The sequence below is a fragment of the Capra hircus genome, chromosome 11 (assembly GCF_001704415.2).
Source record: "Capra hircus breed San Clemente chromosome 11, ASM170441v1, whole genome shotgun sequence".
In the NCBI taxonomy this organism is placed as follows: domain Eukaryota; kingdom Metazoa; phylum Chordata; class Mammalia; order Artiodactyla; family Bovidae; genus Capra; species Capra hircus.
Genome location: NC_030818.1, coordinates 1,526,860 through 1,551,720, shown reverse-complemented (window position 1 = coordinate 1,551,720; position 24,861 = coordinate 1,526,860). Strand labels below are relative to the sequence as shown.

General features: G+C 46.2%; 2 protein-coding genes across 4 annotated transcripts in view; one reads left to right on the top strand and one right to left on the bottom strand.

Annotated features, from left to right (window-relative positions):
* Positions 1-9,491, top strand: part of LOC102171434 (two pore calcium channel protein 2) — a 57,682-nt gene extending 48,191 nt beyond the window's left edge. The window contains exons 15-19 of the mRNA XM_018054816.1: positions 180-399; positions 606-696; positions 4,112-4,225; positions 4,455-4,579; positions 8,666-9,491. Of these exons, the coding sequence (XP_017910305.1) occupies positions 180-399; positions 606-696; positions 4,112-4,225; positions 4,455-4,579; positions 8,666-8,796 (681 nt within the window). The 3' untranslated portion in view covers positions 8,797-9,491. The remainder of the gene's footprint in view (positions 1-179; positions 400-605; positions 697-4,111; positions 4,226-4,454; positions 4,580-8,665) is intronic.
* The window catches only part of BUB1 (BUB1 mitotic checkpoint serine/threonine kinase), a 36,325-nt gene continuing 25,833 nt past the window's right edge, over positions 14,370-24,861 (bottom strand). The window contains exons 19-25 of one of the 3 annotated variants that reach the window (XM_018054814.1): positions 23,804-23,947; positions 21,319-21,434; positions 18,797-18,958; positions 18,473-18,630; positions 18,196-18,370; positions 17,064-17,170; positions 14,370-14,982 (exon numbers count right to left, since the gene is read on the bottom strand). In XM_018054814.1, the coding sequence (XP_017910303.1) occupies positions 14,787-14,982; positions 17,064-17,170; positions 18,196-18,370; positions 18,473-18,630; positions 18,797-18,958; positions 21,319-21,434; positions 23,804-23,947 (1,058 nt within the window). In that variant the 3' untranslated portion in view covers positions 14,370-14,786. Of the gene's footprint in view, positions 14,983-17,063; positions 17,171-18,195; positions 18,371-18,472; positions 18,631-18,796; positions 18,959-21,318; positions 21,435-23,803; positions 23,948-24,861 lie in introns of those variants that run through there. The other 2 variants (XM_018054813.1, XM_018054815.1) reach the window with 2 other exon arrangements.

Below are 24,861 nucleotides of genomic sequence, written 5' to 3'. Positions count from 1 at the left end.
GGCAAACCCCAGCCACCCTTTTTCTTGATGTTGCTGGAACTCATGGCTGGGGGCAGCCGTTCCTGGAATGAGGGCAGCAGCCTTTCCTGCTGGCTGTTGTCACGTGGCCCACCCCCGTCCATGTCCTCCTGCTTCCCCTCACCCCGCATGCCACCCCATGACCCTGCCGCCCACCCTAGGTGGTCTACTATGCATTTGCCATCATTGGGATGGAAGCGTTCCACGGCAAAGTCCACTTCCTGGACCCCGGTTCTGGCAGTCCTGAGGCCGCGGTGTGTGGGAACCCAGCCTTAAAAGACTCAGCATTTGCCCGAGGCAGGTACTGCAAAAACAACTTCAACGACCTGGCGTCCTCCCTCATCCTGCTGACGGAGCTCACCGTGGTTAACCAGTGGCACGATATCCTTTCTGAGGAGGGGCGTGGTGGGGGCTGCTCAGAGCAGCTTCTGGGAGGAGAAGGAAGTGGGAGCCCGCTCCAGTATTCTTGCCTGGGAAATCCCGTGGACAGAGGAGCCTGGCGGGCTACAGTCCAGGGGTCGCAAACAGTGGGGCACGACTGAGCAACTGAGCTACGACCTCGCAGGCTTGGTGCCTTAGCTTTGCACTCCTCGCGGACGGCTTCGCCCTCGTGACACGCCAGGCAGCAAAGCTGTATTTCATCGGCTTCCACGTTGTGGTCGTCATTCTCATTGTGAAGTGAGTTTGCTCCTGCCGGTGGGCCTTTCCAGATCTGCACCCCACCCCAACCACCCTCAGAACTACAGCCGCTCGCACCTCCCTCCTCCCTGGCTCCACCCTGGAGTTCCCTGAGGATGGGTCACCTCTCCCTTGCTAGATGGCCAGGACACCAGAAGGGAGGTGTCTAACTTCTATTCACACTTGTGCTCCTCAGCATCAGCCAGCCGTGCATATCAATATGTCATATACGTCTCACAGCCTCACAAGTTGGTTGGGTCAGAAAGGCTCTGGGGTCCTGGTGGGTCTCCCTACCCTTCCCCACTGGGATGAACATCCTGTGAATTGCATCCACCCTCTGCTGAAATCTGCCCAACTCCTGGGACTCGTTAGAACCTAAACGAGCTAGTTTCCTTGTTGTCCAGCTCTGGTCCTCACCTGTCCTTGCGCAGGTAGAATGGAAAGATGCCACTGGTTAACTCTCTTCACTGGTTCCAGTTCTGTCCTGATCTGTCTTCTGGGGGCGGGGGAGCTCAGCCACTATTTGAAAGCAGTTACGACATCTCAGCGCTTCAGAGGGCTTTCCTTCCAGCTTGCCAATCTCTCTGATTCCAGTTCCTTGTGGGAATCTGAGTCCCCCTGATCATGGGTTTGCATTTTCTAAGTAACTTTGGTCGTTTGTTTACTCATTGGCTGTGTTGGGTCTTGGCGGCTGCTCAGGCTCTTCTCTGGCTGCAGCAGGTGGGCACCACTCTCGTGCTGGGGTGCGGGCTCTCGTTGCGGTGGCTTCTCCTTCTGCAGCGCGCAGGCTCTGGGGTGCGTGCACTTCAGTGCTCGTGGCCCGTGGGCTCTAGAGCACAGGCTCAGCAGTTGCTCCGCAGCATATAGGATCTTCCCAGATCAGGGGGTCAAACCTGTGTTCCCTGCATTGGCAAATGGATTCTTTACCACTGAGCCACCAGGGAGGCCCTTGATCGCTGAGTTTTTTCCCAGAGGTGTTTTCTGGCTGTTGTACCCTTCCTAGCACCCAGGGCACACAACTCTTGGCGTGACAGCCCAGCCCCGGGCCTTGTGACCTCAAGGCTGCTTTGGCCACCAACCCGCTACTTTTGGCTGAAGAACGTCCCGGTAGAGGGAGGGGAGGGGAAGAACGGCTCAGCGCTGCTGGTCCTGCACAGTCTGGACAGAACATGCAACAGGAACAAGAGAAAAATGCCTCTAAGTGGCTCTAAGAGAGATTTTCAGAATGCTGGGGTGGGCCGGGGCACCGTGAAAAGCTGTGGGGGTTTTTCTGCTGCTCTCCTCCCCAAGGTACGAGGAGGTGGTGGCAGCCGGGGCTCCGGCAGCACTGTGTTACGTCAGGGTGGTGAGGGGCTGGGATTCCCTGCTCACAAACTGACGGGCCACTGTGCGTGTGTGCTGTGTGTGTATAGTGATCGAGCGTGACACCTAGGGCCCAAGGCAGAGAGAGCTCATTCCTCATGGCAGAAGCTGCAGCCGGAGCAATACCTGGGTCTGTTCCCTGAGCCCCAGTCCCCACTAAGCAGCGAGACGAGGGCCAGCTGGACGGGCTGGATTGCAAAATGAGAAATTCAAAATGAGGAAACTCTAATCTGTATATCTGGGAAGACCTGCTCATCCTCCCCTCTGGAGAGAGAGAGAAAAACAGAAATACCTTATTTTAAAACCTTTTTCCTTGTATTGGAGTATAGCCAGTTAACAATGTGATAGTTTCAAGTGAACAGGGGAGAGACTCAGCCACACATATGCACATGTCCATTCTCCCCCAAACTCTGCTCTCCTCCAGGCTGCCGTGTGACATTCAGCAGAGTTCCCTGTGCTAGATGGGCCCCTGTTGGTTTTCTGTTTTATTTTTAAAATTTAATTTATTTTAAATGAAACAAAGGTGAAAATTTTTAATGATAAAAGGTACAATTCCCAAAGAAGATAGAGGTCATAAACTGTTAGACACCTTAATGGCAAAGAAACAAAGATACATAAAGCAAAATCAGAAGAAATATAAGGGAAAAGAAGAAATATATAATCATAGAGAGACATATTAACATTTCTCTGAGAATATTTTATCAAGTGCAGAAAAAATAAGAATAGGAGCATCTTGAATGACATCATTAATAATTTAAATATAATAGATTTATATTTAATTTATAGTAATCATATCCTACACAAACATATTAAAAATTTTGTATCTCATATGTTGTTATTAGACGTCCAGAGGACATTTAGAAAAACCGGCAAAAAGATAAACATTACTAAATTTCAAAAAGTTTATCTATGTTAAATACAGCAGTGTGTACATGTCCATCCCAGACTCCCTAACTGTCCTTTCCCCCCATTCTTCCTCTCTGGCGAGCATAAGTTCATTCTTTAAGTCTGTGAGTCTGTTTCTGTTTTATAAGTAAGTTCAAGAAAGACCGTGTTTTCGCTCTTGAATGTAAGCAGGTCTCTGGGGAGGAGAGGTCTTCGCTAGCCACAGTGATCTCTGGGAAGGAGGCAGCGCCAAGCTTTACTACCATGGGACATCTCCGGAGGCTAGTGTACTGGGTTGGTCAAAAAGTTCAGGTTTTCCATAAGTGAATTTTTTTTTACAGTTAATACATCCCTAGATTGACTCCCAGTGCCTTTGCACCAGGATCCAGACTGTGCAGAAACATGAGACATTCGTGGAGAGCTGTCTATCAACCATTATTTGGCCTAAGCTTCCCCTTAAACTGTATTTTTGTGCTTGGTCTGGCAACACTTGTGATAAAGTTGGAACCACATACAAAGAAGATTTACATTGCCCCTGCACAAGGATGACTCACAAATTGGTGACTCATTTCATAGTTTTGCAATAGAGGGGCAGGGGATTAAGAGGTACAAACTGTTACATATAAAATAAGATACAAGGATGGGCTTCCCAGGTGGCGCTAGGAGTAAAGAACCTGCCTACAAGTATAGGAGATATAAGAGCCTCGGGTTCCATCCCTGGGTCAGGAAGATCCCCTGAAGAAGGGCATGCCAACCCATTCCAGTATTCTTGTCTGGAGAATCCTGGTGGGCTACAGTCCTTAGACTCCCGAAGACTTGGACATGACTGAAGTGACTTATCATCAGCTACAACACAGGGAATATAGTCAGTGTTTTATAACAACTATAACTGGAATATAACCTTTAAAAATTGTGAGTTAAAAAGCCCTCTATTTTCTTGATAGTCACTGTTTAAATAGGATTTGGAGGAAGAATGATTTTCCAGATGCAAGCAAGTTGTGCCCAATGCTTGAAAGACACGTCATTTCTTCTTCATGTTCTGTTTTCTTTGCAAAGATGGGCAGCCTTTTTCTCATGTGGGCTTGGAAACTCTTTGGCATCATGGTTTCCCATCACCTAGACCGTGGCTGACTCAGTATAACGCCCTCTGCCTTTTATTCTTTCTCAGTATTTTCATAGCATTCATCTTGGAGGCGTTTTTTGTGGCGTATTCATTAGAAAAGAGTGAAGTGGAAACTGCCATTGAGAAGAAGATTCAGGAGCTTGGAGTGGGGGTCCAAGAGTGAGTAGCAGTTCCTGACACGGCTCGTGGACTTTGGAGGTGGGGTGTTCTTGGCAGGGTCCTGACCACCTTTAACCCCCGAGGTCCCATGGCAGCCAGCTGGCTCCTGGGTGCCAGTTCTCAGAGACCCTCACCGGCTGCACGGGTGGCATGGGGCCACGGCTGGGAGGACAGAGAGGGGCTCAGCTGAGGGACTCGGCCGTGTTCACACATGTCTTCCTCCCTAAAGGGAAGACATGAAGGACGGGGGCCTCATTGACCACGTGGACACCAAGGACAGTGGCTTCAGTGCGGACGAAGGAGGAAACAAAAAGCGGGACTTGAGAGGCCTGTACTTCAGAATTGCATCCAAAAGTAAGTGTAACCCAACCCGAAGCTGCCTCTGATCTTCTCATAGCAGCTGCTGTGATGTTTCCAGAATGCAAACCTGACCTTCAGGGGCTTCCTGTGGGTCAAGGGTAAAGACCTGCCATGGGCTCAGGGGCCCCATTTCTGGTTCCCTTGAATATCTCAGCCCAGGACCCCTGTGCCTTTGCCCTTCAGCCCTGCTGGCCCCACTTCCTGGGCTCTCTTGCTCCATCCTGCACATGCTGCTCTCTCCCATGCTCTCATCCCTTCCACCCCTCCTTGCCTAATCAAGGCCTCTCCTCCCACAGGTCTCTGCTTCCTTGGGGAAGCACGCTGGGCTCCCCAAGAAGTCAGGTGCTCCTGGGAGCTCTGCCAGCTCTCCTCCCCCATCTTTTAGCACAGGTCAGCTGCACAGTCACTGCTGAGTGACTGCCTGGTCACCATCTGTCGTCTTTGCAGACTCAAAGCTCCACAGGTGCAGGGCTGTGTCTTTTTTGTTCTCCATTGTATCCCCAGGAGATCAGTGGAGAAATAACTCTAGAAAGAAAGAAGAGATGGAGCCAAAGCAAAGACAGTACTCAGTTGTGGATGTGACTGGTGATGGAAGTAGGGTGTGATGCTGTAAAGAGCAATATTGCATAGGAACCTGGAATATTAAGCCCATGAATCAAGGCAAATTGGAAGTAGTCAAGCAGGAGATGGCAAGAGTGAACATTTTAGTAAACGTTTTGGGAATCAGTGAACTAAAGTGGACTGGAATGGGTGAATTTAACTTAGATGACCATTATCTCTACTACTGTGGGCAAGAATCTCTTAGAAGAAATGGAGTAGCCATCATAGTCAACAAAAGAGTCTGAAATGCAGTACTTGGATGCAATCTCAAAAATGATAGAATGATATTTGTTCGTTTCCAAGGTATACCATTCAGTGTCAGAGTAATTCAAGTCTATCCTCTGACCGGCAATGCTGAAGAAGCAGAACAGTTCTGTGAAGACCTTACAAGACCTTCTAGAACTAACACCCCCAAAAGATGTCCTTTTCATTATAGGGGACTGGAATGCAAAAGTAGGAAGTCAAGAAATACCTGGAGTAACAGGCAAATTTGGCCTTGGAGTACAGAATGAAGCAGGACAAAGGTGAATAGAGTTTTACCAAGAGAAGGCACTGGTCATAGAAACACCCTCTTCCAATTACACAAGAGAAGACTCTACACATGGACCTCAGCAGATGGTCAACACCGAAATCAGATTGATTATATTCTTTGCAGCCGAAGATGGAGAAGCTCTATACAGTCAACAAAAACAAGACCAGGAGCTGACTGTGGCTCAGATCATGAACTCCTTATTGCCAAGTTCAGACTTAAATTGAAAAAAGTAGGGAAAACCACTAGACCATTCAGGTATGACCTAAATCAAATCCCTTACAGTGGAAGTGACATTAGATTCAAGGGATTCGATCTGATAGAGTGCCTGAAGAACTATGGATGGAGGTTCATGACATTGTATAGGAGGCAGTGATCAAGACCGTCTCCGAGAAAAAGAAATGCAAAAAGCCAAAATGGTTGTCTGAGGAGGCCTTACAAATAACTGTGAAAAGAAGAGAAATGAAATGCAAAGGAGAAAAGAAAAGATATACCCATTTGAATGCAGAGTTCCAAGGAATAGCAAGAGGAGATAAGAAGCCTTCCTCAGTTATCGATGCAAAGAAATAAAGGAAAACAATAAAATGGGAAAGACTAGAGATCTCTTCAAGAAAATTAGAGATACCAAGGGAACATTTCAAGCAAAGATGTGCACAATAAAGGACAGAAATGGTATGGACCTAACAGAAGATATTAAGAGGTGGCAAGAATACACAGAAGAAATATACAAAAGAGATCTTCACTACCCAGATAACCACAATGGTGTGATCACTCACCTAGAGCCAGACATCCTAGAGTGCAGCGTCAAGTGGGCCTTAGGAAGCATCACTACGAACAAAGCTAGTGGAGGTGATGGAATTCCAGTTGAGCTGTTTCAAATCCTGAAAGATGATGCTGTGAAAGTGCTGCATTCAATATGCCAGCAAATTTGGAAAACTCAGCAGTGGCCACAGGATTGGAAAAGGCCAATTTTCGTTCCAATCCCAAAGAAAGGCAATGCCAAAGAATGCTCAAACTACCGCACAATTGCACTCATCTCACACACTAGCAAAGTAATGCTCAAAATTCTCCAAGCGAGGCTTCAACAGGACGTGAACCGTGAACTTCCAGATGTTCAAGCTGGATTTAGAAAAGGCAGAGGAACCAGAGATCAAATTGCCAACATCTGCTGGGTCATCAAAAAAGCAAGAGCGTTCCAGAAAAAACATCTACTTCTGGTTTATTGAATATGCCAAAGCCTTTGACTGTGTGGATCACAACAAACTGTGGAAAATTCTTAAAGACATGGGAATACCAGACCATCTAACCTGCCTCCTGAGAATCTGTATGCAGGCCAAGAAGCAACAGTTAGAACTAGACATGGAACAAAAGACTGATTCCAAATCAGGAAAAGGAGTATGTCAAGGCTGTATATTGTCACCCTGCTTATTTAACTTATATGCAGAGCACATCATGAGAAATGCTGGACTGGATGAAGCACAAGCTGGAATCAAGATTGCTGGGAGAAATATCAATAACCTCAGATAAGCAGATGATACCACCCTTATGATAGAAAGAGAAGAAGAACTATAGAGCCTCTTGATGAAAGTTAAAGAGGAGAGTGAAAAAGCTGGCTTAAAACTCAACATTCAGAAAACGAAGATCATGGCATCTGGTCCCATCACTTCATGGCAAATAGAAGGGGAAACAATGGAAACAGTGTCAGACTTTATTTTTGGGGGCTCCAAAATCACTGCAGATGGTGACTGCAGCCATGAAATTAAAAGATGCTTACTCCTTGGAAGGAAAGTTATGACCAACCTAGACAGCTCATTAAAATGCAGAGACATTACTTTGCCAACAAAGGTCCATCTAGTCAAAGCTGTGGTTTTTCCAGTGGTCATGTATGGATGTGAGAGTTGGACTATAAAGAAAGCTGAGTGCTTAAGAATTGAAGCTTTTGAACTGTGGTGTTGGAGAAGACTCTTGAGAATCGCTTGTACTGCAAGGAGATCAAACAAGTCAATCCTAAAGGAAATCAGTCCTTAATATTGGAAGGACTGATGCTGAAGTTGAAACTCCAATACTTTGGCCCCCTGATGCGAAGAACTGACTCATTTGAAAAGACCCTGATGCTGGGAAAGATTGCAGGTGGGAGGAGGAGGAGACGAGAGAGGATGAGATGGTTGGATGGCATCACCGACTCAATGGACGTGAGTTTAAGCAAGCTCCAGCAGTTGCTGATGGACAGGGAGGCCTGGTATGCTGCATTCCATGGGGTTGCAAAGAGTCAGACACGATGGAGAGACTGAACTGAAAGGAACTGAACTGTATTTCCAGGGCCTCACAATGTGCCTGGGACACGCGGTCATTACCATCAGCTGTTTAATTACTTTACTGACTTGCAGTGAATTATGGATTGACTGAGTAAACCCAGGGGGGATTCCCTGGTGGCTCAGTTCAGTTCAGCTAGTTCAGTCGCTCAAGCGGTGAAGAACCCGCCTGCTAGTGCAAGATATGTAGGTTTGATCCCTGGGTTGGGAAGATCCCCTGGAGAAGAAAATGACACCCTGCTCCAGTATTCTTGGCTGGGAAATCCCATGGACAGAGGAGCCTGGTGGGCTACAGTCCATGAGGGCACACAGAGTTGATAATACTTAGCAACTAAACAGCAACACTGAGTGAACGCAAAGCTGTCTGAATTCTAGCTGGGGCTTTGGCGGGGACACCGTCTCGTGCAATTAGACACAGCAGAGCATAGACGCAGGGAGGAGTGGGGTGGGCACGCCACCCCAGAGGTGGGCCTCTTGCCTGCATCGAGGAGGACCTTCTCCTTGGTCTGCAGAGCCTCCGCGGGGGTTGGGAGCTCTGTGGGATGGCCTCCAAGGTCCTCCTTCGGGAAAGCCCAGCTCTGAGGGGCTGGATCCTCCCCCGACAGTCCCGTTCCATGTGTCCTTTCTCCTTTCTCCCAGAGTACAAGACGGTGGACACTTTGCTGCAGCAGATGTTTGAGTCTGAAATAGCTCCAGAGGGTAAAGACCCTTCCTTGGAGGAGATTCTGAACTTCTCACCCAAGAAGCTCAATTTTGATAACAGTGCCTGATCCCGAGCCTGGGAATCGTCCACGACTGGAAACCAAGATAAGCTATCGTTACTGTTCGCGTTTCCTACCTAGAGGTTACTTTCTCAGCCCGGGCTCCCATCTGTGTTTTGATAAGATTGTGGATCGCCCTGCCCGTCCTGAGTTGTTGGCTCTGTGTGGTCCCACTGGGGTCATGCTTAGAACTGATCATGGAAGTAAGGAGAGGAATATCTATAAGGAGTTTGTGGAGGGCATTGCTCATACATGTAAGTACTTTTGATGGATATGGAAAAGATTTTCTTTATTTTTATATGGTACTTTGCTAAATGAATACTGTGCTGTGGTGTTACTGAATGAATTTAAAATACCGAAATACGCTAAAGGAACACGCCCTAGTATGGTAGCTTTTAGATGCGGTGTTTATTTGAAATGAACAATATGAATGTGAAGGTCAAATTCTGTCACAATTGCTTCTTTTTCAAGGGAGGCTCTCGAAGTTTCTTGAATTAAATTACAATTATAGCAAGATTTTGAGTCAGTTGCTCCCTAAGGCCATTTTCCCCAGTTTCAAATCTCTCAATACAGCAACCTACTCCTTCTGGGAAATTAAAGGATTTATTTTATATAAAGGGCTTCCCTGGTGGCTCGGATGGTAAAGAATCTGCCTGCCAAGTAGGAGACCTAAGTTTGATCCCTGGGTCGGGAAGATCCCCTGGAGGAGGAAATGGCAACCCACTCCAGTTTTCTTGCCTGGAGAATCCTGTGGACAGAGGAGCCTGGCGGGCTGCAGATGGACTTGGAAAGAGTCAGACGTGACTGAACGACTAACATTTTTCATTTTATTTAAAACATTTTTAATTGTGGTAAAATAGACAACATGAAATTTACCACCGTAACCATTTCTAAGTGTACACTTCAGTAATTTTAAGTATATTCATATCATTGTACGGCGGACCTGCAGAACTTCTCATCACCCGGAAGGCAGCTCTGGACCGTGAGGCAGTAACTTCCTCGCCCCTCTCCCCAGGCTCCCACTGGCCACCATTCTGTTTTCTGTCTCTGAACCTACCGCTGATCACAGCTGCGTCCTGAGTAAGTCCGTCCTTTCCAGAGGCGTCAGGGCAGGACTCCTGGTTCTTCTGTCACTGGCCCTGTCCTGAGCAAGGGGATTGGCCGGCGAGCAGTACAGCTTCCTGACCTCAGGCCTCTGAATGCAGTGAGGGCTTGGTCACATGTCACATGTCAGGGTGGCAGCTGAGCCTGGCCTGGGAGGGACCTTTCCTTGTTTTGAGGGTGACCTGGTGCAAAGTGAAGGCTTCAGGACCAGGACTCTCAGGCCAGACTGGTTTCCTGCCTGGCTCCCCACTGACCATGCCACCTAAACTCTCTGGGCCCCCCCTCCTCGCCTGCGAGTCTCGGGCAGATGGCGCCTGCCTCCCAGACTGCACGCACTGTGTGGGCGGTGGTTGGAGTGCTGACTGTGTGCTCCAGATGGCGTTTAACCTTCTGGGTTAAAACCTAGAAAGCTGGTGTTTGGCGTTGGTGCTTGGAATTCCATTACCACCATGATTCCCAGGAGATGGGGGCCTCGCTGACCCATCTGTTGGGATTTGTGGAGTCCTGCCATCCATCCAGACCTCTCTTATTTCTTTGTATATTTAACATTTATCATTCTGTAAAGGATTAAGCTAACTGTGCTTAGTGGCAACTTAACTTTTTAAATTTGAAAATATGCTGGCCATTTCTTCTTTTAATTATTTCGAAACGATGCAGTCATTGTAAAACATTCAATACAGAAATATAGCAAAAATGGAAAGTTGCTCTTTTCTATGTTATGAAGTTTTTATTTTGTGTTGGGGTGTAGCCGATTAACAATGTTGTGATAGTTTCAGGGGAACAGTGAAGGGACTCAGCCGTACATTTACATGCATCCATTCTCTCCCAAACTCCTCTCCCATCCAGGCTGCACATTAACATTGAGCAGAGTTGTCCAGCAGGTCCTTGCTGGTTATCCATTCTAAATGCAGCAGTGTGCACATGCCCATCCCAACCCGCTAACTATCCCTCCCCATCCTTCCCCCTCAGCCCCTCTCTTCCATTCTTCCGCTCACAATCTGACCCCCGCCTTCCCAGGGTTAACTGCCAAATGTGTGGTTGTCTTTCTGGAAGTAAATCTGCCCATTACAGTCAGGGACGTCATGTGTGTTAATATATCATTCCATTTTTTAAAGTTCATATTTATTTACTTGGGCTGTGCCTGGTCTTAGTTGCAGCACACGGGATCTCAGTTCCGTGACCAGGGGTTGAACCTGGGCCCCTGCACTGGGGGCGAGAAGTCTTAGCTACTAGACCACCAGGGAAGTCCCTGTATCATTGCGTCTTTTATCCTAAATGGGATGATGACATTTATCATGTTCAACTCAAGATCTTGCTTTTTTTCACTTACTAGTAATTGTTTCCTGTGGAAGTGTAGACACAGATGACACACACTGCTGTCGACGGCGCCATACCATCTGTGTCTCTTGACTTGTTCACCTGCTCAGTATTACCAGCGGAGGAAACTTTGTTGTGTAACTTCTTTTTTTCAAGTGTGAGCCCTGCCGGAGGAATGGACTTGCAAGGGTCAGACATGACTTAACGACCCGACCACCACCACCACGGGAGGAAAGCAGGTCTTGGGGTCAGACGCCTAGGACCGGATTGCCACTTTCTTGCAGCAGCCAGGGGGCACCATCCCGCCCCAGCAGCTGCCTGCAGTGTAAGGCAGGGGACGTGGGGCGGGAGTGGTGGCCGCTGTGGCCACTTTTCTCCAGGTCTTTCTTCTGCCTTTTAGGGGATTAGTCACCCCCACATTTTGGCACCTGGGCTCCCAGCTGGACACGTCATTCATCTCCCTGGCAAGAGACACAACCAACTTGATTGTGTCTGGTCTGTGGGCTGTGAGCTCGGCTGGGGTCCACAGCTTGAAGGTCTTGCCCCTGGGAACGATGTCCACCTCTGCTGGGAAATGGCAGCCATCAGAACATCCTGGAAGCCTCCTGTTCAGCATGGCAGGGTCAGCATTAGCACAGGATTGCCCACCCCAGACTAACGAGGTCACAATCACCTTTGTCTTCTCTAAGCTGCCTTGTGTGGGTTCTCTGTTACTGGAGCTTAGCCTGCCTGCAGCTGGACCGATCCAGAAAGGGGTTCACCTGAACCATTCAGAATAGAACCAGTGGGACAGATGGATTGACTTGATGAGGGAGAAGGAGGACCGAGGACACTGACTCCTGGGACTGCAGACGGAGAAGGTGAGGAGGAACAGCGTTGTAGGTGTGTTTACGTACCGTGCCGATGCCCAAGCATCTCTGAGCGCTTATCTCTGATATGCCTGGGCCACACTTGTGGCTTCTCGGGTGCATCTTAGGGAAAAGTACCTCTTAGAACTATTGCCTTAGACACAGATATAATCCAAAGCGAAAAGGCACTGGTAACAGGAATCTCTGAGTCTCTGGAGTAACCAGCGTTGTTCTCAGCTGGGACTGGGAAAGTGGAGCAGGTGGCGGGGGTAGGGAGTGAGAATGAACGGGAAAGACCTTAACCCAAGTGTAAGTTAAGTGTTAGTCGCTCAGTCGTGCCCGACTCTTTGTGACCCCATGGCCTGCAGCCCATCAGGCTCCTCTGTCCATTAGATTTTCCAGGCAAGGATACTGCATTGGGTTGCCATTTCCTTCTCCAGGGGATCTTCCCAACCCAGGGATCAAACCCGGGTCTCCTGCACTGCGGGCAGATTCTTTACCAACTGAGCTACACAAGGGAAGCCCAAGTAGATATTAAATCTGAGCCTTGGTGAATCCAGCCCATACCGGGCACTTAGGATGAGCTGGGCCCTTGCTCAGCTCGAGACATGGGGTAAATGGAACCCAGCTCTGTCCCCAGGAAACTCGTCTCCGTCGGTGAGTTGGAGGTTTCTTTGCCCCCAACACTGCTGTCTGTGGCATCCATCTCAGTTGCCCCCCACCTTTAAGATTTTTTTGATAAGGACCATTTTTAAAGTCTTTATTGTATGTTACGTTACTTCTGTTTTGTGTTGATTTTCTTGGCCCCCAGGCCTGTGGGATCTTAGCCCCCTGACCAGGGATCGAACCCTCACCCCCTGCACTGGGAGGTGAGGTCAACCACTGGACTACCAGAGAAGTCCCTCAGTTGCCCCTTGGATGCAGAGCTTTTGTCCTTGTGCAGATGAACCGTGTATGTGATCCAGACAACTAATTTATAATGAAGTGAAGATAACTGCTACAGTTCGTACTATGAAATGGGAGAAAAAAACCCAAAACCCCATCACTACCACCACCACCAAAAACGATCTACTTTCCTAAAGTGTGTATTTAATAAAATGACTTCTTTTGTTTCGATGGAGCCTTCCTCCCTGGGGACAAGGCTGTAGCTAGGAAAGCTGACTGTGCAGGTGGTGAGTGGAGTCCTTGGCACAGACTGGGCACCAGATGGGTGGCAGCAGCCCTGAGATGACGCTGGTCAGGTTGAAGTTGCTGGTGTGAAGGACACGGAGGGTGTCTTGGGTGTGATGGGGCTGAAGACTGAGTAACAGCAAATGGGCTGGCAGAGAGGCAGAACATGTTGATGGGATGGAAGCAGAGGCCAAGGGTCCTCTCTGCCCAAGACAAGAAGGCACCACAGCTGTTTTTCACAGATGGACTCATTTAGCTCTGAGTTTAGTACAACAGGGGGCCTCCCTGGTGGCTCAGGTAAAGAATCTGCCTGCAGTGCAGGAGACCTGGTTTCCATCCCTGGGTTAGGAAAATACCTTGAAGGGAATGGCAACCCACTCCAGTATTCTTGTCTGGAGAATCTCATGGATAGAGGAGCCTGGCAGGCTCCATATGGTTGCCGAGTTGGACATGACTGAGTAACTGACACTTTCACTTTAGTAAAACAGCACCCTTACCTGTTTTAATCTTGTTTCCACTGAAAACATTTTTAAGAGGAAAGAAAAAAATCCCACAAATGTCTTTATCAGTGCTGTAGTTTTTGACACTGTGAGTAAATCTAATGTTGGTTTCCTTCTAATTTGAGGATATGTTTGATCAATCGTGTAGGTTATACTATTTTTAAAATAAAAACATATTTGCAGGACCTCCCCCTGGTGGTCCAGTGGTTGAGACTTCACCTCCTAATGCAGGGGCCAGTCAATGAATGATGTTGGCTGCTGTTATTTCAGAGCTCATTAATGATGCATGGGGTTTATATGACTATTTTCAAGATCTGGGATAGTCTTTTTCATGGTACTTTTAAAAAACAGACACCTGCGTTATTTCCCGTGGCTAGCAATGAAGAACAGGTATGACAAAGGGCATGTGTGCGTGCTAATCGCTTCAGTCGTGTCCGACTCTTTGCGACCCCACGGACTGCAGCCCGCCAGGCCCCTCTGTCCCTGGGATGCTCCAGGCAGGAACCCTGGAGTGGGCTGCCAGGCCCTCCCCCAGGGGACCTTCCCGGCCCGGGGCTTGAGGCCGTCTCTTACGTCTCCTGCACTGCCAGGCGGGCTCTTCACCACCAGCGCCGCCTGGGAAGCTAGACGCACACACACACAGTTATATATGTAAAGGACTTGCACGTTTTATTCGTAAAAACATGAAGTTCGCTGGAAATATTCGGGGAAATTTTGCTTATTTTATGCAAATATTAACCTTTAAATTTGGGTGAAAAAACCAGACGTGGCCCTTTTCTGGCTTAAACAGGTCAGTGTTTTAAGCGCTTTCAGAGCACGTCCTTGTGCAGACTGTCCTCATAAATGCTCGCATCCACCCCAAAAGCAGTGTAATCGGCTGCGAGGCAGTGCCCTTATCCTGCTGTGTGTGTCACTGAAACACCTGTAACAACTATTCACACGGATACGCTTTGTGGGCTTTTATTTTTAGAAACATTTACAATAACAGCAGATGTAGACGTCGAGGTACTGAGTGAACGGGCAGGTATTTACAAGGTGATCTGCAGGGAGTGTCCATATTTTATTTCCGAGAACGCTTATATTCTAAGAGCAATACAATTAGCCTATTACACAGGGTCTTGATCTTGCTGGTGTAGTGTTCCTGAAATGTTTTCTTTAGCTTCTGCCTTAACAAATCCAAAGATGGAAGATGATGACAATCGGGTATATTCAACATTACATGAAAAAATTCATTCCACATGTCCAGGTGAGGAAGCCTGATGAGACAAAGCCGTGAAAGAAGGATGAAGTGTAGCCTTCAACACGCCTGGCAACCCCACTCTTGCATCTGACTTCACTCTCACCTAAAGCCAGCTTAATGCATCGAGAATGAAAATGCTGACTCTACTATAAGTAAGAGGAATTAGAGGTTCAGGTAAATGTCTACACACACCTTGCTGAACAAGTTATGAATGGAGAAATAGAACCGCTTAGCTTTCTCAGTGCAGAGGGCCAGGACTGTGCTATGTCACCCTGCTTCCCAAGGCATGGATGTTCGTGGCAAAGATCCATCTTCCGCCAGACAGAAGGCAACATCCACTGTAGCACCAATGTTAATGCTGCTGCTGCTGCTAAGTCGCTTCAGTCATGTCCAACTCTGTGCGACCCCATAGACGGCAGCCCACCAGGCTCCCCCGTCCCTGGGATTCTCCAGGCAAGAACACTGGAGTGGGTTGCCATTTCCTTCTCCAATGCATGAAAGTGAAGTCTCTCAGGCGTGTCTGACTCTTAGTGACCCCATGGACTGCGGCCCACCAGGCTCCTCTATCCATGGGATTTTCCAGGCAAGAGTACTGGAGTGGGGTGCCAATGCCTTCTCCAGTTTCCTAAATTAGAAGCTCATTTAGATTAGAGCTGATTCTAGAGCTGTGATTCTCAGTCTTGGCTACACAATGCAATCACCTGGGGAACTTTAAAAAATACTGATGCTTGAGTTTCACCATAAGAGAATGATCTCATTGATCTGGGTTTCAGCTTGGGCATAAAGATTTACAACAGTATCCAAGCTGATTATGTTGTCAAATCAGCTTTACTGCAATATAACTTACAAACCATATGATTTGTAATGTCTTCAGGCACACCCATTTTATAGCATGTATCAGTACATCTTCCTTTTAAATGGCTGAATAATAGTCATCGTATGGATACATCATAACATCTTTATCTACTCATCATTTTATGGACATTTGAGTTGTTTCTACATTTTTTGCCTATTATGAATACTTATGTAAAGGATTTTGTATGGACATCTGTTTTAATTTCTCTTGGGGGTGTATCTAGGAGCAGACTTGCTACATCTACTTCATATATTTAAACTTTTAAGGACCTGCTCGACTATTTTTCAAAGCAGCTGCACCATCTTACACTCTTACTAGCTATGTATGAGCATTCCAATCTCTCCCTGTCCTCTTCTTAGTGGGACTTACAAATGTCTGTCTTTTTTATTACAGCCATCCTAGCTGGTATGAAGTGGTATTTCACTGTAGTTTTGATTTACATTTTCCTTTTCATGTGTATATTGATCATTTATACAACTTCTTTGGAGGAATGTCTATTCAGATCCTTTGGTCATTTAAAAAATGGGCTATTTATCTGTTTATGCTTGACTGCAAGTATTTTTAATATATTCTGAACACAAGTCCTGTATCAGATACATGATTTGCTAATATTTTCTCCAGTTCTGAGTTGTTTTTTACTTTCTTGACAGTATCATTTGCAGAAAAAAAAGTTTAAAATTTTGGTTTAGAACAACTTGTCTTTTCTTTTGTTGCTTTTTGGTATTTTTTTCTAAGAAACTGCTTAATCCAAAATCACAGAGTTTTACTCTTGTTTAGAAGAAACACAGAGTTTTCTTCTAAAACTGTTATCATTTTAGTTGTTACTTTCATGTCTATGACCCATTTTAAGTTAATTTCTGTGTATTCTGTGAGGTAGGAATTTAATTTCATCCTTTTGCATGTGAATATCTAGGTATCCCAGTAATATTTATTGAAAAGATTATTCTTCCCAATTGAACTATATTGGCATCCTTGTCAAAAACACAACTGATTCTCCCAATTTAAAAGTGGGATGAAGAACTGAATAGACATTGCCCCAAAGAGGAAATGCAGATGGTCAACAAGCACATGAAAAGATACTCAACATCGCTAATCATCATGGAGACGCAAATCGAAACCACAATGAGACATCTCTTCACACCTGTCAGAATGGCTATCATCAAAAAGAACACAAATAACAAATCTGGTGAGGATACAAAGAAAAGGGAACCCTCATACACTTGCCCAATGTTAATACCCACCTTCTAAAAAGACCTTCAGGCTTCCAGATGCCCCCTTCGTTTTTCACTTTCATGTAAGTGCCAAAAAGCATGCAGTATATGGTCGCAGCAACTCCAAAGTAATCAATCTAAAAAGAAATATGGGCATCAACAGGGGCCTCCTGTGCGGCACAGGGAACTCTGCTCAGCGTCATGGGGCAGCCTGACGGGAGGGGAGCCGGGGGAGAAAGGACACACGTGTGCGTACGGCTGAGTCTCTTCGCCGTCCACCTGAAACTATCACGTTATTAATTGCCTATGCTCCAGTACAAAATGCAGTTTTTTAATAAAAGAAAATGAAAATATGGGTATGTATCAATGATTAAAATAGTAATTTACACGTGAGTAAATTATCATGTCTGTCCAAGTTATGCAGCAAATACAATAAATCGTAGGAAACAGTCACAGGATTTCCGTTTTAAAGAATTTTGGAAGCCACACGTCAGCCCTCACACTGACGTGCCCTATGAGTGGCCGTCTAGGCTTTGCTGGAGGCTCCCACGGACGGCGGATCACCCACCACCCCCCGCAGCATCTCAGGAAGCTCCGTTCTTCCCGGGCCACCGTCTCGTTCCCTGTCACACAGCCAGTGCAGGGTTAGCCCCGTGGACGTCCCCCCTCCTCCCCAGGGGCCAGCTGTCGTTTCTGAGCTGCACCCCAAGCCTCGCAAAGTGTGGCGTGCCTACGACTGAAAACAGCTCTGCAGTGCGGTCTATCCCCAGGGCTAGAAGAGGACTGCTGCCGCTGCTGAGTCGCTTCAGTCCTGTCCAGCTCGGTGCGACCCCATAGACGGCAGCCCACCAGGCTCCCCCGTCCCTGGGGTTCTCCAGGCAAGAACACTGGAGTGGGTTGCCATTTCCTTCTCCAATGCATAAACGTGAAAAGTGAAAGGGAAGTCGCTCAGTCGTGTCCGACTCCTAGCGACCCCATGGACTGCAGCCCACCGGGCTCCTCCATCCATGGGATTTTCCAGGCAAGAGTACTGGAGTGGGGTGCCATTGCCTTCTCTGAGGAGAGGTCTACACCAGCTCAAACTATCTGGATGCCCAAATTCACGTCGAGACTGCAGTGAATGTAGTACAGGAAACGTTTTCAGATTTCTCTAGGTCTCTACCTGGTAGTTCCATGGCTTGTTACTGAGCATCTCAATACACTGGAAACCAGAAGTTTCACACTTCCCTGTAAATGCAGTTCCTTTCGGAAAAAGTTTCATGTCTATACTCTGACCCAGGTCAATCAGGACCAAGCCGGCAGATAAGTCATCATCTTTGTTGTCTTGTTCCAAAAATCTGTGTTAAACACAAACAAGCACCAGGCTGTGTAAGCACAGAAAATAAAAGGCTGCTGGGGGAGATGGTCAGAGAAGTACCTGTTCAAAGTGCAACACTTGCCTGTTTCCGAGTATGAAATTGTCTGGCTTGATGTCTCCGTGGATGATTTCACAGTCGTGGATTTGCTGGATCATGCAGAGCATTCTGATGGCAAAAGCGAGGACTAGTGCCTGAGGCATCACTTTTTCAGGGGTATTTTTATAGAGATTAATGGCATTCTAGAAGCAATGGACAGTGGAATGTCCTGAGTTGGCTGCCCAAGATTAATGAAATTTCAAACCGAGAGCTTTGTCCCATGCACCACTCCACTAAAAGCTTCAAGTGCAAGAAGGGATGTGCAAACCAAACCCCTTCATGCTTGTGTCATCAAAGCATCACACTTACCAACAGCGTGCCGTAGCTGTAGAGGTCCCCTACCAACACGCTGCCGTTCTGGAACAGGTGGGCCGAATAGAACCTGATGAACATGTGCTGCACACTTGGGTTCAGTCTTTCCATCAGCTGGGTCCCAATGTAGAATTCCCAGAGGTTGGGAGGCTTCTGGACCTGCAAAGCAGGGAACGTAACAGTCACATCCAGCTCGTGTTCTGGAAAATGACTGCAAGAAAGCAACTTCATCCAAAAAAAAGGGGGCATGGGATAGAAAAGTGATGCCAAGCTATGAATTGCTGCTGCAGTATGGGGATTGCTGCAAGACAATTTTAGCGGCAAGGCAGTTCTGAATCCCTGTGGGATATAGTTTTGTTTCCTAAGTGCTGACAACAGATCTAAATGAAACCATTACTATCTTTTTTAAAAAGACTATTTCTTTTAATATTTATTTGGCTATGCTGGGTCTTAGATTTAGCATGCAAAGTCTTAGTTGTGGCAAGTGGAGTCCAGTTCCCTGACCAGGGCTTGAATGCAGGTACCCTGTGTTGCGATTTGATTTCAAAAAAGGAAAGATTTATCCATTTGAATGCAGAGTTTTAAACAATAGCAAGGAGAGATAAGAAAGCCCTCCTCAGGGATCAATGCAAAGAAACAGGAAAACAACAGAATGGGTAAGACTAGAGATCGGCTTCAAGAAAATTAGAGGTACCAAGGGAACTTTCATGCAAGATGGGCACAATAAAGGACAGAAATGGTATGGACCTAACAGAAGCAGAAGATATTAAGAAGAGGTGGCAAGAACACACAGAAGAACTACATAAAAAAGATCTTCATGACCCAGATAACCATGATGCTGTGATCACTCACCTAGAACAAGACATCCTGGAGTGCAATGTCAAGTGAGCCTTAAGAAGTATCACGACGAACAAAGCTAGTGGAGGTGATGGAATTCCAGTTGAGCTATTTTAAATCCTAGAAGATGATGCTGTAAAGGTGCTGCACTCAATATGCCAGCACATTTGGAAAACTCAGCAGTGGCCACAGGACTGGAAAAGGTCAATTTTCATTCCAATCCCAAAGAAAGGCAATGCCAAAAATGTTCAAACTACCACACAATTGCACTCATCTCACACACTAGCAAAGTAATGCTCAAAATTCTCCAAGCGAGGCTTCAACAGGACGTGAACCGAGAATTTCCAGATGTTCAAGCTGGATTTAGAAAAGACAGAGGAACCAGAGATCAAATTGCCAACATCCGTTGGGTCATCGAAAAACCAAGAGAGTTCCAGAAAAACATCTACTTCTGCTTTACTGACTATACCAAAGCCTTTGACTTTGTGGATCACAACAAACTGGAAAATTCTGAAAGAGATGGGAATACCAGACCACCTGACCTGCCCCCTGAGAAATCTGTATGCAGGTCAAGAAGCAACAATTAGAACTGGATATGGAACAACAGACTGGTTCCAACTTGGGAAAGAAGTACGTCAAGGCTGCATACTGTTACCCTGCTTATTTAACTTATATGCAGAGTACATCATGTGAAATGCCAGATTGGATGAAACACAAAGCTGGAATCAAGATTGCTGGGAGAAATATCAACGACCTCAGATATGCAGATGACACCACCCTTATGGCAGAAAGCGAAGATGAACTAAAGAGCTTCTTGATGAAAGTGAAAGAGAGTGGAAAAGCTGGCTTAAAACTCAAAATTCAAAAAACTAAGATCATGGCATCCAGTCCCAACATTTTGTGGCAAATAGATGGGGAAACAATGGAAACAGTGACAGACTTTATTTTCTTGGGCCTCACAATCACTGCAGATGGTGACTGTGGCCATGAAATTAAAAGATAGTTGCTCCTTGGAAAAATAACTATGACCAATGTAGACAGCATATTAATAAGCAGAGACATTACTTTACTGACAAAGGTCCGTCTAGTCAAAGCTATGGTTTTTCCAGTGGTCATGTATGGATGTGAGTGTTTGACCATAAAGAATGCTGAACACCAAAGAATTGATGCTTTTCAACTGTGGTGTTAGAGAAGACTCTTGAGAGTCCCTTGCACTGCAAGGAGATCAAGCCAGTCCATCCTAAAGGAAATCAGTCCTGCAGTATTTACTGAAAGGACTGATGCTGAAGCTGAAGCTCCAGCAATTTGGCCACCTGATGTGTAGATAGAGCTGACTCACTGGAAAAGACCTGATGCTGGGAAAGATTGAAGGTGGGCGGAGAAGGGGACAAGAGAGGATGAGATGGCTGGATGGCATCACTGACTCGATGGACTTGAGTTTGAGTAAGCTTCAGGAGTTGGTGATGGACAGGGAAGCCTGGCATGCTGTACTCCATGGGGTTGCAAAGAGTTGGACACGACTGAGTGACTGAACTGGAATTTGAACTGTGTTAGGAGTGGGGAATTTTAGCCTCTGGACCATCAGGGAAGTCCCTGAAACCACCACTATCTTAAAAAAATAAAAAAAGAGACCAGCAATCTCAAGTTCTAAAATTCATTTCTATATTGTTTAGATCATTTACCTTCAAAGCAAATTTCTCCTTATTTTTGCTGTTGTTCACATCTCCATGGGTAACTTCATAGACTTGGGCGAAAGCCCCTTCTCCAATAAAGTGATCAACGTAGACCAGCAAAGAACCTGAGGAGAGAGAGAAGTCAAAATGAAAAAACAAAAAAGAAGCTCAGAACACTAAAGACTATCCAAACGAAGTCTCTGTAAATTCTTCTTGGTGCTGGAGTTGCTTTAATAAGTGAATGTGGGTGCAGCTCCCTTAGGAAGCGTTTGGCCAGTCTCCATGGAGTGACGGGGCCAGGGCAGCGTGGCTGGGGACCAAGCCCGTCCCCGAGCAGCCAGCCGCGGGCGGCCATCCTCGTCGCCCGTGCTCTCGTGTCCAAAGGGGAAATACCTGTGCTGCCTAGTTGGCAAGGCTGCTGTGACATCAAAGAGCACGTAGACATCATCCGCAAAGTGCTAAACAAAGGCCTAACGTGCCTACGAAAAACGCAAGCGTTTTAACATCAGAATAAAAGGGACAGAGTATAATTGTACCGATATTTCTAACAGGTAATTTAAAATTTTTATTGCTGTAAACTTTCTGTTTACAGTTTTTGATTGATAGAAACGTTGCCAAGATGGTAGAGTTTGTTTGTTCTTCATCCAGTTTCCCTTTTGTTAACTTTTACATAACCAAGGCACACTGGTAACAAACCAGAGCCAAGACTGGCAGGTTACTGTTGCCTAGCTGCACACTTTACTGAGACTTCACTAGTCCTCGCCTACTGTCCTAGGGCGTAGGCACGCCTCCTCGGCCTCTGCTGGCTGTGGCAGTTGTCCTAGCCTACTGTCCTAGGGCGTATGCACGCCTCCTTGGCCTCTGCTGGCTGTGGCAGTCCTAACTTTCTGACAGCAGTGGCAGCTCCACAGAGCACTTGTCTGATGAGCTGTAGAATGCCTCTCACCCGGATTTGTTTTGATATAGTTTAGTGACACTAGAGTTATTCATTTTGGGAGAAAGACCACAGAGGTCAAGTTGTAATAGATTATTTAAAAAAAAAAATCACGTTTAAAATCAAATATAAAGAAGTCACTTTCTGGTTTCTAGCTGGCATATAAGGAGTTTGGAAGGCATCAGTGTACGAGCCGAAGAACAGAGCATCAAAATAGTGACGAAAAAAATTGACAGACTTCCAAGGAGAACAGATTACTTCACTATCACAGTTGGAGATTCCTACATCCCTGTCAGCAACTGACAGCCAACAGGCAGAAAGTCAGAAAGGGTGTGGCGGACAGGAATAGCACCGCCAACCAGCTGGATCTAACAGACATTTATGGAATAATCTAACAACAGCAAAACGCACATTCTCTTCAAGCTTGCATGGAATAGTCACCAATAAAGATCACGCTCTGGGTCATAAAATACAGTTAAAAAAAAGAAATCATGCACTCACAGAATTAAACTAGTAGTCATAACAGAAGGAGAGCTGGAGAGCCCTCAAACACTTGGAGCCAAAATAACACATTCCGAAAACACACTTTACTGAAACGGTGAGATGCGTGAAATGCGTGCTTAGAGAGAAGTTTACTGCACTGAATGTCTGTGTTAGAAAAGAAGGTCTAAAATCAGTAATCTTAGTTTCTACCTTAGAAATCTAGGAAAGGGGCACATCAAATCCAAAGTAGGAAGAGAAAAGAAATAATAAGAATTAGAGTAGAAATAAATGAAATTTAAAAGTAAAAATCAATATAGAAAATTAGTGAAAACAGAAGTTGATTCTGTGGGAAAAAAAAAAGTTGGTTCTTTGAAAATACCAATAAAACGGATAAGCCTCTGCCAGGATAAGAAAAAATAAGGAGCACACATATCACTAATTGTAGAAATGTAAGACGGGGCATCACTATAGATCCTGTGGACATTAAAATGATAATACAGCTTCCCTGGTGGCTCAGTGGTAAAGAATCCACCTGCCAATGCAGGAAACACAGGTTTGATTCCTGGGTTGGGGAGATCCCCTGGAGAAGGAAATGGTATGCTTGCCTGGGAAATGCCATGGACAGAGGAGCCAGGTGGGCTGCAGTCCATGGGGTCACGAAGAGTCAGACTCAACTGAGCACACTGCGCGTTCCGTCATTTATTTAAGCAGCGCCCACCGCTGTCTGTGTTGCTCCCACCCTGCTGCTTGACACACACACGTCACTTCGAAGGTATGCAAGTGTTATCTGCAGAAACTCTTAAAAGTGGGTGTCTGGGTCTAAACGTATATGTGTCTTTAATTTTGATAGATAACTGCCCAGTTGCCCTCTATAGTCGCAGTCACAGCAGCAATCAAATCCTATAGTTATGCCTTAACAAGATGCTCTCGTCTTACTACTACAGGTGAAACTGCAGATGAAACCTGTTATTGGTGGGCGGGGCGGGGAGGTGACAGGAGAAACACACACACACCAGTCAGCATCAACTTCCATAGAGAAAAGAGAGTTTAAAGTGTCATGGCCCATATGGTACTTACCTAACTGGAATTCAGTCTTGGGCTTGATGGCTGGAAGCTTACATGGCCATTCATAAGTATTTGGATAGGAACTCACTGGTTTAGAAAGCCCGGATAAAAGTTTGAAAATCAACTCCTCATCCCAGGGGTTCTCAACAGTGAAGTCTTGAAGGAATGGGAACAAAAAAAGGAAATGAATTCAGTAGGCAAGACTTACCAAATAAATCATAAGACAAAGCAAGTGGAGCCCTTCGTTAAATAACCTTTTAAGTCTTATCTCTAAAGAGCACTGATTCAAATAATAAATCATCATTTCAAAAGTCAAAACGGGTAGTCCTGCAGTTCATCGTCGGTCATTTTCAGACCCACAAGTTTGCGTGTTCAGTTGTGACAAAGGAAATCCAAATCAGGAGCATCTGTTCATGATTCTGCCTTAACAGAACTCGGGGTACACATCTTAAAGGCAGACTTGGAGATTCCTTACTGACATGCTCAGCTATGCACTCTTTAAACCGCTTGTCCACTTCTATCTAGAAAACATGCTGCCTTTTAACACTTGCACTCTTGCTTGTTGTTCAGTTGCTAAGTTATGTCCGACCCTTTGTGACCCCGTGGACTGTACTATCTGCAATTCATCTGTATGAGATACACTTTGGATCTACACAGAGAAACATTTCTAAAGGGAAGAAAAAAGTTTCTGCCCAATTTAGAATGCTCTAACAAATTCCATTAGTGGCAGTTACCAGTCTAATCCAACAAGACTGACACTAGTGCTAGGCGGATGCAGGACAGTGTTCTGAGCCCTTCACGTTTAGTGACTCACATGGCCCTTACAGTACGACGCTAAGGGAGGTACTGCCACCCCCTCCACTTTACGGAAGAGAGGGCCACAGAGAATTGAAACGATCTTGGCCCAGGTCAAACGGCAGCCTAAGAGGGGTGGCTAGGATGAGAATCTAGCTAGTCCGGGGACCTCCCTGGTGGTCCAGTCGTTAGACTCCACGCTGCCAATGCAGGGGGCCCAAGTTTGATCCCTGCTGAGGGAACTAGATCCCTCATGCTGCAACTCGACTGAAGAT